This window comes from Rhinolophus sinicus, chromosome 1 (genome assembly GCF_057876585.1).
Source record: "Rhinolophus sinicus isolate RSI-liver-muscle chromosome 1, RSI-T2T, whole genome shotgun sequence".
NCBI classification, from domain to species: domain Eukaryota; kingdom Metazoa; phylum Chordata; class Mammalia; order Chiroptera; family Rhinolophidae; genus Rhinolophus; species Rhinolophus sinicus.
Genome location: NC_142501.1, coordinates 34,387,715 through 34,401,454, shown reverse-complemented (window position 1 = coordinate 34,401,454; position 13,740 = coordinate 34,387,715). Strand labels below are relative to the sequence as shown.

Genomic DNA, 13,740 nt, shown 5'->3' with positions numbered 1-13,740 from the left:
TCACATTGATGGATTTGCGGACGTTGAACCACCCTTGTGCCGGACGGATGAACCCCACTTGTTCGTGATGAATAACCTTTTTAATGCATTGTTGTATTCGATTTGCTAAAATTTTATTTAGGATTTTTGCATCGGTATTCATCAGAGATATTGGTCTGTAGTTTTCTTTTTTTGTGCGGTCCTTACCAGGTTTTGGTATCAGGGTAATGTTGGCCTCATAAAATGAGTTAGGGAGTACTGTCTCTTCTTCAATTTTTTGGAAGAGTTTGAGCAGGATTGGTATTAGATCCTCTTTGAAGGTTTGGTAGAATTCACTAGTGAAGCCATCTGGCCCTGGACTTTTGCTTTTGGGAAGGTTTTGGATGACTGATTCAATTTTGTTACTGGTGATCGGTCTGTTTAGATTTTCCAGTTCTTCATGGTTCAGCCTTGGAAGGCTATATGTTTCTAAGAACTTGTCCATTTCTTCTAGGTTATTGAACTTGGTGGCATATACTCCTTCATAGTATTCTTGGATGATCCTTTGTATTTCTGTGGTCCGTGATAAGTTCCCTCTTTCGTTTCTGATTTTGTTAATTAGTGTCTTCTCTCTTTTTATCTTAGTGAGTCTAGCCAAGGGTTTGTCAATTTTGTTAATCTTTTCAAAGAACCAGCTCTTTGTCACATTAATTTTTTCTACTGTCTTTTTGTTCCCTATTTCATTTCGTTCTGCTTTAATTTTTGTTATTTCCTTTCTTCTGGGTTTTACTTATTCTTCTTTTTCTAGTTCTTTAAGCTGTACCATGAGGTTATTTATTTGGGAGTTTTCTTCTTTCTTGAGATAGGCCTGTAATGAGATAAAGTTCCCTCTTAAAACTGCTTTCGCTGCATCCCAAAAATTTTGGTAGGATGTATTTTCATTGTCATTTGTTTCTATGTATCTTTTGATCTCTCCTCTAACTTCTTCTTTGACCCAGTCATTCTTTAAAAGTATGTTGTTTAATCTCCATGTATTTGTGTTTTTTCCCGCTTTCTTTTTGCAGTTGATATCCAATTTCAAAGCCTTGTGATCAGAGAATATGCTTGGTATGATTTCAATCTTCTTAAATTTGCTGAGACTGATTTTATGTCCCAATATATGGTCTATCATTGAGAATCTTCCGTGTACATTAGAAAAGAATGTATATTCTGATGTTTTAGGATGAAGTGCTCTATAAATGTCAATTATGTCCATTTCATCTAATGTGTCATTTAGGGCTGCTATTTCGTTATTTATTTTCTGTTTGGATGATCTATCCATAGCTGTCAATGGTGTATTTAAGTCCCCTAGTATAATTGTGTTTTGGTCAATTTCTCCCTTTAGTTCTGCTAGTAGTTGCTTGGTATATTTCGGTGCTCCCTGATTGGGGGCATAAATATTGATGACTGTTATGTCTTCTTGTTGTATAGTCCCCTTCACCATTATGAAATGTCCATCTTTATCTTTTTCACCTTGAAGTCTGTTTCACCTGACATCATTATGGCTACACCTGATTTTCTCTGGTTACCATTTCCTTGGAGTGTCAATTTCCACCCTTTCACTTTGAGTCTATGCTTGTCCTTGTAGCTGAGATGTGTCTCTTGGAGACAGCATATGGTTGGGTTTAGTTTTTTGATCCAATCTGGGACTCTGTGTCTTTTTTTTGGTGAGTTCAGTCCATTTACATTTAGGGTGATTATTGATATGTGAGGATTTCCTGTCATTCTATCTTTAGTTTTCTGTTAAGGTTGTGTCTCCATTGTTTCTTTGCCTTTTTGTTGTTGTCTATTATTTCTGTGTGGTGGTATTCTATGATGTTTCCCTCTGTTTCTTCTTTAATTACAGTATATATTTCAGTTCTGGATTTTTTTTGAGTGGTTACCCTTAAGTTTATGTAAAAGAAAGTTTGATAATTAGATTATTCCATTTTCTTCAGCACGCTTACTTTCTGCATTCCCATATTCCGGTTCAGGCCTTTACTCTCCCCCTTTTTGAGTTTTGGTTGCCACAAATTGTCCTTGTTGATGGTGGTCTAACAGCCTCCTTTAGTATTTCTTGTAGTGCAGGTCCTGTATTAGAAAATTCCCTCAGCTTCTGTACGTCTGGAAAGGTCTTTATTCCTCCTTCATATCTAAATGATATCTTTGCTGGATATATTATTCTTGGCTCATGATTTCTCTCTCTCAATACTTTGAATATTTGGTTACACTCCCTCCTGGCTTGTAGAGTTTCTGCTGAAAAATCTGACGATAATCAAATGGGCTTTCCTTTGTAAGTTACCGTCTTCTTTTCCCTGGCTGCCTTGAGGATTCTTTCTTTGTTGTTGATTTTAGACAGCTTCAATACAATGTGCCTTGGAGAAGGCCTTTTGGGACTGAGGTAATTAGGTGTTCTATTTGCTTCTTGGATTCGAGGGTCCAGTTCAGTCCACAAGTTTGGGAAGTTCTCATCGACAATTTGTTTGAATATATTCTCTGTTCCCTTCTCTCTTTCTTCTCCTTCTGGTATGCCCATTATTCTTATATTGCTCTTTCTGATGGAGTCAGAAAGTTCTTGTAGAGTTCTTTCATTTCTTTTAAGTTTCAAGTCTCTTTCTTCTTCCATCTGTGTAATTTCCAGGTTTCTATCTTCGATGTCATTGATTCTTTCCTCCATCTGGTCACCTCTACTACCTAAGATGCTTATTTCATTCTTAATTTCTTCTATTGAGTTCTTAATCTCCAGAAATTCTATTTGGTTCTTTTTTTTGAAATTTCAATCTCTTTCGTAAAATGCTCATGCTGTTCTTTGATTGTGTTTCTGAGTTCATTTAACTGCCTATCTGTGTTTTCTTGCATCTCGTTGAGTTTTTTCAGAACTGCAATCTTGAATTCTCTGTCATTTAAGTCACATATTTCTGTATCTTTAACTGCCTTTTCTGGAGATTTTTCACTTTCTGTCTGAGCTATCTTGTTGCCTTGGTTATTCATAGCAATTACTGGTTTACTATTTCTCTTCCTAGACATCTACAGGAGTGGCTTCTGCAACAGGTTGATAGGAAGCGGTCTTTCGTTAGTTTTCCAGTACTTATTGGTAGAATGTTTTATTGTTTCTCCGACTGCAGCTTATTTTTCTTCTCCCACACGGTAGTGCTATGTTTTCTCTGCACTATTCCAGCTTCTCACACAATGGGGGGATTCCCTGGGAGATGGGCTTCTCCTCTGTTAATAGTTCATCTAGGTCACAGGGAGCAGTGTCCCTGTGGGTATGCGGAGAGCTTTTTATGTTCCAAAGCTCTTCCAGCTCCAGATTCAGAGCCCGTGTGTTTCAGCAGTTCTGTTTACTCCTGCTAGGATCCGCCCAGATAGGTGGGGTCAGGGGCGGGGTGAGTTGTGAGAGGTGGCCCAGAGCAATGGCAGCCACGGCCACCAAAGCCGGTTCTTCTTCCACAGCTCCCTCCCCTTTGCCAGAACTAGTTGGGCTGCGAATTTGTCTGTGGTTCACCTTTCTCAGAACAGCAAATATTGTTCTTTTGATCTGACACTGCTACTGTTCCATTTCTAGCACCAGGCAGGTGGGGGGCGGGGCGAGCTCTGGGAGGGTAGGGAGGGGGCGGCTAGTGTCATTGCCTAAGGCTTCCGTTCTCTGCTCGGCAGTGAGGGCTTAAACCACCTTTTTCAGCCTTCTTTCCTCAGTCTTTTCTCCGAGGTCTCTGCCGTGAGCGTTGGGTTCAGCCGTGTTATATGCTGTCCCCTCAGTCCTTTGGGCCATAAGCGGAGCCCTAGCAGTCCAAGTTCTTCCCTCTCCCGCAGCTGCGGTAGTTCCGGGAAGCAGTGAGCTCGGAGCACTGAGCTAGGTCTGCGTCCTCCGTCTCCGCACTTCTCCCTCACCCCCTCCCTCACCCCCCCCACCCCACACCCCCCACACCCCCCGCTCGCGTGATTTCCCACCTGTAGGTGATTTCGGTAGTCGGCCTCTTCGTCTTGCCTGTCTGCTGTGCAGGAAATCCTTTGTGGAGTTTTTGTTGTTCGATTCGTTGTAAATTCCAGAGGAGCTTTACAGAGGCTCACCTCACGCCGCCATTTTTCCTCGCCTCTCATAAATGGAGAATTTAAAATTGTATTTTCAATGGAGAATTTAAGATTGTATTTTAAATTGGGCAACTATTAAAAGCAGGGGGCAGAGTTACACCCCACCTTCAAATTACATGTAAAAGACATTTTCCACTGCTTTACAGAGTCAAAAAAACTCTTTAAGCCTTCTCTTCAACAAAAAATGGAGGAAGAAAAGAATAAAGGAAGGGGAAAATATGGAGGGGGTACCTACTAATTAAAAGAAACTTCAATATGTATTTACCGAAACCAATGTATGGGTCTTATTTGATTCCTAATTTCAAACTTTTAAAAACGATGTAAGTCAATGAGGAAAATGATATTGAATAATTGATATTAGAGACTATTAAATTCTAAATCTGTATGTGTGGTAATGCTACTGTGGTTATATTTTAAAAAGTAAAATCCTTACCTTTTAAAGATACAACTCTGAATATCAAAATATCCCAACAGGATCTGGGGGCACATATAGATGTAACAAGATTGACCATATATCGATGTTTCTTAAAGCTGGGTGATGGATGCCACAGATTCATTAAGCTACACTCTGTACTCTTAAATATGCTTGAAATTTCACCTGATTGTGTGTGTGTTTAAATGAAACCAAAAAATAACCTGAATGACTTACTCTGATATTGGACAAGAAAGGACTTTCTACACATTAACAAAGAAAAGATCCATAATGAAAAAGATTGAGAGATTTGATTAAAAATCTGTCTAAAAAATAACAGAAGTTATTAGACATTGTTTGCAACATGTAAAAGGATTAATATTCTTACACAGATGAATAATAACAACTATAACTGGCAATTAGCATGAGAATGTACTCAGGCTTTATTGTAATAAAATGTAAATTAAAACAATGAACTGTCCTTTATACTTATCAATTTTTTGTATTTTAATAATATTCAGGAATGGAAGGGCACTTAAAAACAATGCCACATACCATTTGTAGAATGCAAATAACAAAAGACACTCAAAGTTTTCAGTTTAATGATGTTTATGAAAGCATTGTTTATACTGGTGAGACACTGGAAACTAAAATAATAATAGATGATCAGCCAACTGAAGTATGGTACACACAAACAATGGAATATTACATCAGTACTAGGAGTCCAACGATGTAACAATGCTCAGCTAATACAGGATCCATTATTAAACAAATCTGGGGAAAAAACTGTATAGAAGAAGAAAATATCCTCATATATTGATAGCTAATATATTAACAGTGATTTTAAAAATAAGTGGATAATTTTTAATTATTTTTGTTCATATTTTCTAAATTCTGTATATTGATTGTGTTACTTTCATTATTTGGAAAATTTTGTCTTTTGGAAAATGTACTTTATGGACAAAGAATTACTCTCATTTTCTTTGTTTTCTTTCACCAAGGGGCTCAAGTAAAAAGAAATACAAACTGATGCAGCTAAAAATAGTTCCCATTTTTCTTTGTATGTTACCCAGTTAGTAAATAAAAATTTAACTATTAGAGTGCTACAATATCTTCTGAAATTTGTACCTGTTTTCTCAAAAAAAAAAGCCTACCCAACTTAAATTCAGATTCTCTCTATATATATCCTCTTTATAAATTAGATAATACTGTAAACCAAAAAGTAAAGCTACCTTCAGACATGCTATACAAGCTCATCTAGGATTGACCAGTCTGGCTGTCTTGTCACTGAAACAATAATTGATTTAGCACTGAAATGATCTTCTATTCAATCTCTGTACATATAAGACTGGCAACTGCTGAGAGGTTTCTTCACCAATTTTCCAAATACTATCCTAAGTTTTCTCCTTACTTCTTCTGTCTGGCCGTATCTGGGTGAAAACAAAAGCTATCCCAAATTTCTTCTCCTTATGGCCAAAGGAACACTTCTCAGTCACTAGCTCTACGGCACCTAGTAAAAACTGGTTCAGGTATTTCTCATGAGACAGAGTGAAAATATTTAACCACAAAACCAAAGCAGTTTGTACAAACTGTAGCTGTAAATAAAAATTACTGTTATTTAAACCAAGTAGGCAAAAAAAAAAAAATTGTCAGAAACTTGAGCCTTTCCAAAGCAGCTGCACTCTGTACATAGCTGTTTTCACAGGTAAATTATCTCCACTCTTTATCACTAATGCCCATAACGGTTCTTAGGAAAATTCCAGAGACAAAGGCAAACATTAAAGGCCTAATAATGGCATCACCTTTCATTCACTTAACAAATACTCTTAAGTCTTTTCTATGGGGGGCCATACATAAGCCAGGAGAAAGACTATTTGCAAATCAAGGATTTTTTTCCTGCTGCCTTCTCAATATTCTGTAAACTCACTGTATTTACAGATACGCTCTATGCCTTGCCTTGTTCTTGGACTGATTTTTTTTCTATTAATATGGATAGCTCTACATTTATAATGAAAAGTGAGCACCTCCATTTAGAGAACATTTCTTTACAAATCACTTTTTAGGAGCTACTTAAAGAAAAAAGAATTATCTGTAACCGAGACTATGAAAACCTGGAAAGAGTGAAGATCAAATTGCGAACGTTATTGGAAATGGGTTCATTTTTCTGCTTCCCTCTGACCTGAGTTTTAAATAACTCTGATCAAATCTTATTATAAATATACTTTATTAACAACACACACTGGTAGTTCAATATTGCAACGTTCTTATTAACAGCAAGATTTTATACACTTTAGAACTATTTACATACAAAAAAATTAGTAAATGTCCCATACTTTAAGCAAAATATGCAGAATTATTACTACTACTTTCTACTCTCATCATGCTGTATTTGCATGAAAGGTGAAAACTGCTTCTTAAAAAGTTATTTTTAGAAAGTCTTTCATATTCATTCAATAACAATTTATTGACAACCTTCTAAAATATAAAAAAATCGTAGAGGCTGAAAAACATACATAAACATAATACGGGATACAAAAGTCAGTTACAATAAAAGTATTTATAAAATTGGCCATTTGACTTTGGTGACAATTCAGTGACTGCATCACTGTAGAACATTCTGTATCAATAGATTCATTAAACTAATGCCTGAAGGGACTAATGCTCAAAGATAATCACTGCACTAGAAGGAAACCTCCATTCTTTCCCTTTCCAGCCTTTTCTTACTTCTTCACGTACTAACGTGTTTCCCCAAAAATAAGACCTAGCTGGACCATCAGCTCTAATGCGTCTTTTGGAGCAAAAATATGACCCAGTATTACATTATATTATATTATATTATACCCAGTATTATATTATATATTCTATTCTATTCTATTCTATTATTATATTATATAAGACCCGGTCTTATATTAAAATAAGACCGGGTCTTACATTAATTTTTGATCCAAAAGACACATTAGAGCTGATTTGTCTGGATAGGTCTTATTTTCAGGGAAACACGGTATAGTCGAGGTTTCCAGGTTTATAAAATGGATCAGGGACCCATCATTACAAACATAAGGAGGCAGACACCTGAGTGGTTAACTGACTTGGCCTGAAGTCACAGAGCTAATCAGAATTAGCAATCACAACTACCTTCTACCTTCCAGCTCACTCCCCCTCATGCACATTCACTGAAAAGTTTGCATTTGCTTCCACGTGTACTCTGTTGGTATCCACTACCACTCTTATGATCATTCTAATTCCAAGATGCATGTAAGGGATTAATGACCCACTCTAGCCTCTCAGTTACTTGTCTTCCTTACATCCCATGAGCACATCCTCACTCTCACCTCAGTCACCCACTCTCATGGTCGGATGTTGGGTCTCTGTTGCAGCAACTAATGATGGATCATGATCAAAATCTTAATGTCAAGCATTGTACTTTGAGCAAATTCCTGCCTTTCCATTTCACGTCTAGTAACAATGACTCCAGCAATTCTCCAACCCCACCAGGACCTAGTGATTTTTCTCTCCTCACCCAAATTAGATGCTACCAACCACATATTTTCCTAGGACTCTCTCCCCCCATTCTACCTGCCTATAAAATAAAATCCAAGTTCTAGTTAATTCCAATCCACCATCTCCACAGCTGTGCCCACACAGCTCATCATGGCTTGGGGGAAATATACACAATGATGATACTATCACTTTAAATTTATGACGACAAACCTCGTGTTATTTCAGTGCTGTCTAGTATTTCTATCACTGTCTTTATTCCATTCGTTCTCCCAGGTAATTTTCACACCTTCCCCTCTCTCCCTGAAAGACTGGAATACATCCAGAGACTGAAATACCTCCAGAAACTGGAATACATCCAAATGCCTACTTACTTCAGGCATTTAGATGTCTAATAGGCATCTCAAATTTAACCAAACTTGTTTTCTCCACCAAATTCCATTTGTGTGAAGTCTTCCCCAAACTAGTAAGTTGTTCTAAGTTTTACTCAGTTGCTCAAATAGCCTTAGAGGCATTCTTGTCTAGCTCTCTCTCTCTCTCTCTCTCTCTCTCTCTCTCTCTCTCTCTCTCTCTCTCACACACACACACACACACACATACACACACACACAGACACACACCCCTTTTGGTCAACTCCGTTACTGCTTCAGTTCAAACCACCATCTCTTTCTTCAACTCATACAACCCCGAGTAGCTTTCCCTGTTCCACTCTTGTGTGGACAATATATTCTATCCCCTATAAAGCAACCAGTAATCCTTTTCAAACAAATCCTATCCCTTCCTTCACCTGCTCACAACCCCCAGTGACTCTGATCATACTCAGAATAAAACCCAAAGTGCTCACCAATATTAGGCCCTCCCTATATTAGCAGTTAGCAAACTAGTGCTAACGTGCAAACTCTAGTCTACTGTCTGTTTTTGTAAAAAAGTTTTCCAGAACACAGCCATACCATTTGGCTACCCAATATCTCTGGCTACTTTCCCGCTACAATGGCAGAGATTAAGTAGTTGTGATAGAGACCCTGAAGCCAACCCCACCCACCAAAATATTACTACTTTTACAGAACAAAGTGTGCTTGTCCGTGCGCTTATGATGTGTCTCTAGTCGCCCCTCACTCACTGGACGGCTGGCTTTCTATTTCTGCAGCAGGCCAAGCCTACACACACCTCAGGCCCTCATACTTACACCATCTTCCCGGAATATGTTTCTCCCACTTATCCACATGCCTTGCTCCCTCTCATGTTACTCAGGTCTCTCTGCAAAAATATTACCACCCCAGAGAGAACTTCCCAGACTGTGCTCACTAAAATAGTGCCCTACAGTTCTCTAGCTCCTTACTCTGCTTTATTTTTCTTCATGGCCTTTATCACTAACTACACATATATGTTTATTGTCTTATCCCTCACCTCCCCACTAGAATGTAAGTTCCATGAGGACAGCATCTTTTGTTTCACTCATTCCTGTATCCCCTGAATGCTGCACATAGTGGGAAGTCAAGAAATATTGAGTTAATACATTTTCTCAATCTTCATTTGATCCCTCATTTTTTCCCATTTGATTCTTCCTTTTCCTTTGAATCGGGTGAAGTAGAGGAAAACCAGAACTTAAAAATCATAAAAACAGAAATACTGTACTTTAATTTTGTCTGAGATTGCTTAATGTTAAGATATAAATTACATAACATACAGTCTGTAAATACATCCCTGATTCCTTATAAATGCTTAACTCTCATTTACAGTATTGCAGCCAGAGCAGTGGGATGAATTGATAGCAGCTATTTATTTCTAATGGTTTGAACTTCTGTTTCTGGTCTGGAATGTAAAGAGTTTGGACATCATCACTCTGTCCTAACAAGTAGAAAGCTCAATTGTAAATTAACAACTTTTCTTAGGTCCATCAGAGAATTGAGGTCACAGGGCAAACCACAGCCCCCAAAACTAGAGACACAAAGAGGTGGATACAAAGAATCACACTTACTGGAGCAGAGACCTCCATGGGAACCAGTATTGAGGTAGGAAAGCTGTAACTAGTGAACTGCTGGAGACTCAGTGTGGACAAGTTTGAGAGTTAAAAAAACTCCAAGGGGACCTACTCCTGGCCCCACCTCCACTTTTGTGAGTTTTATCTCCAGGAGTCCTACCAGATTCTCATAGTGAAGACAGAGAAAAGTCTTCTACTTTTGGCAGGACCAGGGGAAAGTAGCCATTTTGAAAGTCACGCAAAGCATTCTGCAATTTTTAACAAGGCCTGCACTCTAAGGAAACTATTTCACCAGAGACTAACCCTATTGGAGTTTTATCAGAATCTAAGTGACCTGGGAGAAGTCCTTCAGATGGGACAAGGAAAATACCCAACTACAGACTTCTCTAGCCATCCTGCCCCACCTAAGTAAGGAAAAGACTGAGAGGCACTCGAGAAGGTCACCGCCCAGGGGCACAGGCTCACCTAACCATGGGACTACAGAAAGCTGCTCCTACCTCCCTCATACCTCACTGCCTTATCACTAAATGCATGTTGAAAAAAATTACCACAGTTCTTTTTACCAGGTACATCATATCCCATTTTCAACAAATATTTACTCCATGGATATTAAAATGCAAAAAGCACATTTTAAAGAGACATAGCAAGCATGAAAATCAAACTCAGATACGGCAGGCATGTGGAATTATCAAGCCTGGGATTTAAAAGTTAATATCAATATGCTACAATAAATATTAATAGGCTCATGGAAAAAGTAGACAACATTCAAGAGCAGATGGGTAATGTAAGCAGAGAGATGAAAATTAAAAGAATCAAAAAGAAGTGCTAGAAATCAAAAACTGTCATAGAAATAATGAAGAATGACTTTGATGGCCTCATTAGTAGACTGGACACAGTTGAGGAAAGCATCTGTGAACTTGGGAATGTATCAATAGAGACTTCCAAAACTAAAAAGCAAAGAGAAAAACAGACTTAAAAAAAAAAAAGAACAGAATATCCAAGAACTGTGTGACAACTACAAAGGTTTAACACATGTGTAATAGGAGTACCAGAAGAAGGAACAGAAGAAACATTTGAAGCAATAAAGACAGAAATCCCCCAAATTAATCTCAGATAGCAAACCACAGATACAGAAAGCTCAAAGAACAAAGATAAATGCCCAAAAAATCTACACCTAAGCATATCATATTCAACCTGCAGAAAATCAAAAGATACAGAAAAAATCTTGAAAAATGCCAGAGGGGAAAAAAATACCTTATCTATAGAGCAAAGATAAAAATAACAGCAAATATCTCAGAAAACATGCAATCAGAGAAAGTGAAGTGAAATATTTAAAGTGTTTAAAGAAAAAAAAACAAAACACCAACCTAGAATTCTATGAAATCATCCTTCAGCAGTGAAGGAGAATCACTTTCACAGACAAATAAAAATTGAGGGCTTTTATTGCCGGTAAGGAAATACTAAGAATAGTTCTTCAGAGAAAAGGAAATGATATAGGTCAGAAACTCAGATCTGCATAAAGAAAGGAAGAGCATTATAGAAGGAATAAGTGAAGAAAGTGTACTTCCAATGGTTTTGTACCATATTTACCTTGCTGTTTGTCATAAATTAAAAGTAATTTCAATCACTAAGCAGAGTTGCATTAATAAGTGGAAACAGCTTGGACGCAGACAAGAAGAAAGATGAGTAAAACTTGGTTAAGATTTCCTTGACACTAATTTAAGATGCTTTCTTTCAGAAATGCTTATTCTTTTAACACAGTGGGCAAAATACATTCAAATAATTAACCACTTATCAAAAAGGCACAGTAGTAAGATCTCTGGGTTTATAATCAGGCAGAAATGGTTCAAACTCCAGGCTCGGCAACTTGCTGGCTGTATAGTCTTGGGAAAGTTACCTGAGTACCTCATCTGTAAAACAAAAATAGTGAAATCCATATTTCATGTTAACTGTAAGGATTAAATGTAAAGCATTGCAAATTCACCTAGTCCTCTATCCTGCTAATTCTAAACGCTTAATAGCCGAGTTACAAACACTATTAATCTTGCAACTTCCTCTTTCCACTAGTTTAGATCTAACAAGTTTATGGAGAATCTCTAGTAAATTTATAAAATTTCAGAATATGCATTTTGTGGACATAATCCCAGCTGTATCTTAAATATTTTTCCCTATCTTATAATTATTATTTTTAAAAAATATTACCTTGCTTCATACTTTATAATAGTATGAAACCTTCTGAAACAAATGGGGGGGGGGAAGAGACCAAACCAGTTTAATATCTTCTCCAAGGGGTGGATGAAATGACCCTAGAAAGTGCCTTCTAAAAGTACTTCAACCTCCAATCTTCATCAGATGGCATCGAAGGCAGACCTGCTAGCCCATATTCCCAGCCACAGAAAATGCCTACTGCATACATATTTGTTGCTCATTATAATTCACTTCTGTATTTTCCTCCCCCAGCTTTTTTTTCTGGCAAAGATAAAATTTCAATTATTTGGTATTTACTAAATCTGCTTAGACTGTCTTATGTTCAAATTTCCTTTTAATCTATAAATATCAACTAACCTCTCTATACTACCGTGTTTCCCTGAAAATAAGACCTAGCCGGACCATCAGCTCTAATGTGTCTTTTGAAGCAAAAATTAATGTAAGACCCGGTCTTATATTAGATATTATGTTATATAAGGCCAGGTCTTATATTAAAATAAGACCATGTATTATATTTTAATATATATTATATTATATTACATTACATTATTAGACCAGGTCTTATATTAAAATAAGACTGGGTCTTATACTAATTTTTGCTCCAAAAGATGCATTAGAGCTGATTGTCCTGCGAGGTCTTATTTTCGGGGACACACGTTATGTATTAGTCTGTATTTCAGGAAATATGCCCTATGTTACTAACTTCCTAAGTGATTCGCACAATGTCACAAAAGAAGGCATAATGCTGGAGAAAAAAACCCAAATATTTGGCTCAGTTCCATGTTAATGAGGCTATTTTTCACCATATAGAAATAAATCTAGGCAGGACTTTACCTGCCCGTTTGAATATCACACTCCATAAAAGCAAGTTCATTTTTAAGCGCTTTAAAGGCATTTTTGATGTTTTACCTCTCACAAAGTTAAAATGGGTCACGTATTGTACTCTGCATTACTCCAGTACTTTTTTACATCCAATTTTAAAAAATGTAATGGTACAATCAGAGCAACACAGCACTAAAAAGGATACTTGTCTTAGCTACCTCACACTGGAAAGCAGGTGTGAATATATTTAATAAATAATATATTTGATTAAGAACTGTAAGAAAATATATTAATTTCCCCAGTAATGCATTGTAGCATTTTCAAATCTTGGAAAATTATTTTTCAGTAAAATTTAAACATCTTCTTCCAATATTATGACTTATTCCTTTTCTTAATTTCCCCTCTGGAGTGCAAGGCAGAACAGCATCCTGGACTTGATCTTATGGAACTTAAAAGTGTGTGGATGGGATTTTTGCTCCAAAAGACCCATTAGAGCTGATTGTCTGGCAAGGTATTATTTTGGGGGAAACATGGTATTACTCCAAGTGATTCATGTTAAAGCCCCCTTATCTCACATTATTGCAAAAAAGATCTAAAGTGGTATTTGGTACACAAGATATAAAGAATAAACAGTTACCTTTCTGTTCCTAAATATTTGATAACAAGTAACTCAAACCATTCATCATTCTTTACCACCACTTGGCACTTGGTAAACCTAGCAAAAAATGTGTCTACTATGTCTTAGGTTGAA

At 37.1% G+C, this 13,740-nt stretch overlaps 1 protein-coding gene across 1 annotated transcript in view; it reads right to left on the bottom strand.

The window, feature by feature from the left end:
• Window positions 1-9,588: 9,588 nt before the first annotated feature.
• AEBP2 (AE binding protein 2) overlaps window positions 9,589-13,740 on the bottom strand; it is a 66,869-nt gene continuing 62,717 nt past the window's right edge. The window contains exon 9 of the mRNA XM_019714646.3: window positions 9,589-11,869. Coding sequence (XP_019570205.2) covers window positions 11,866-11,869 — 4 coding nt within the window. The 3' untranslated portion in view covers window positions 9,589-11,865. The remainder of the gene's footprint in view (window positions 11,870-13,740) is intronic.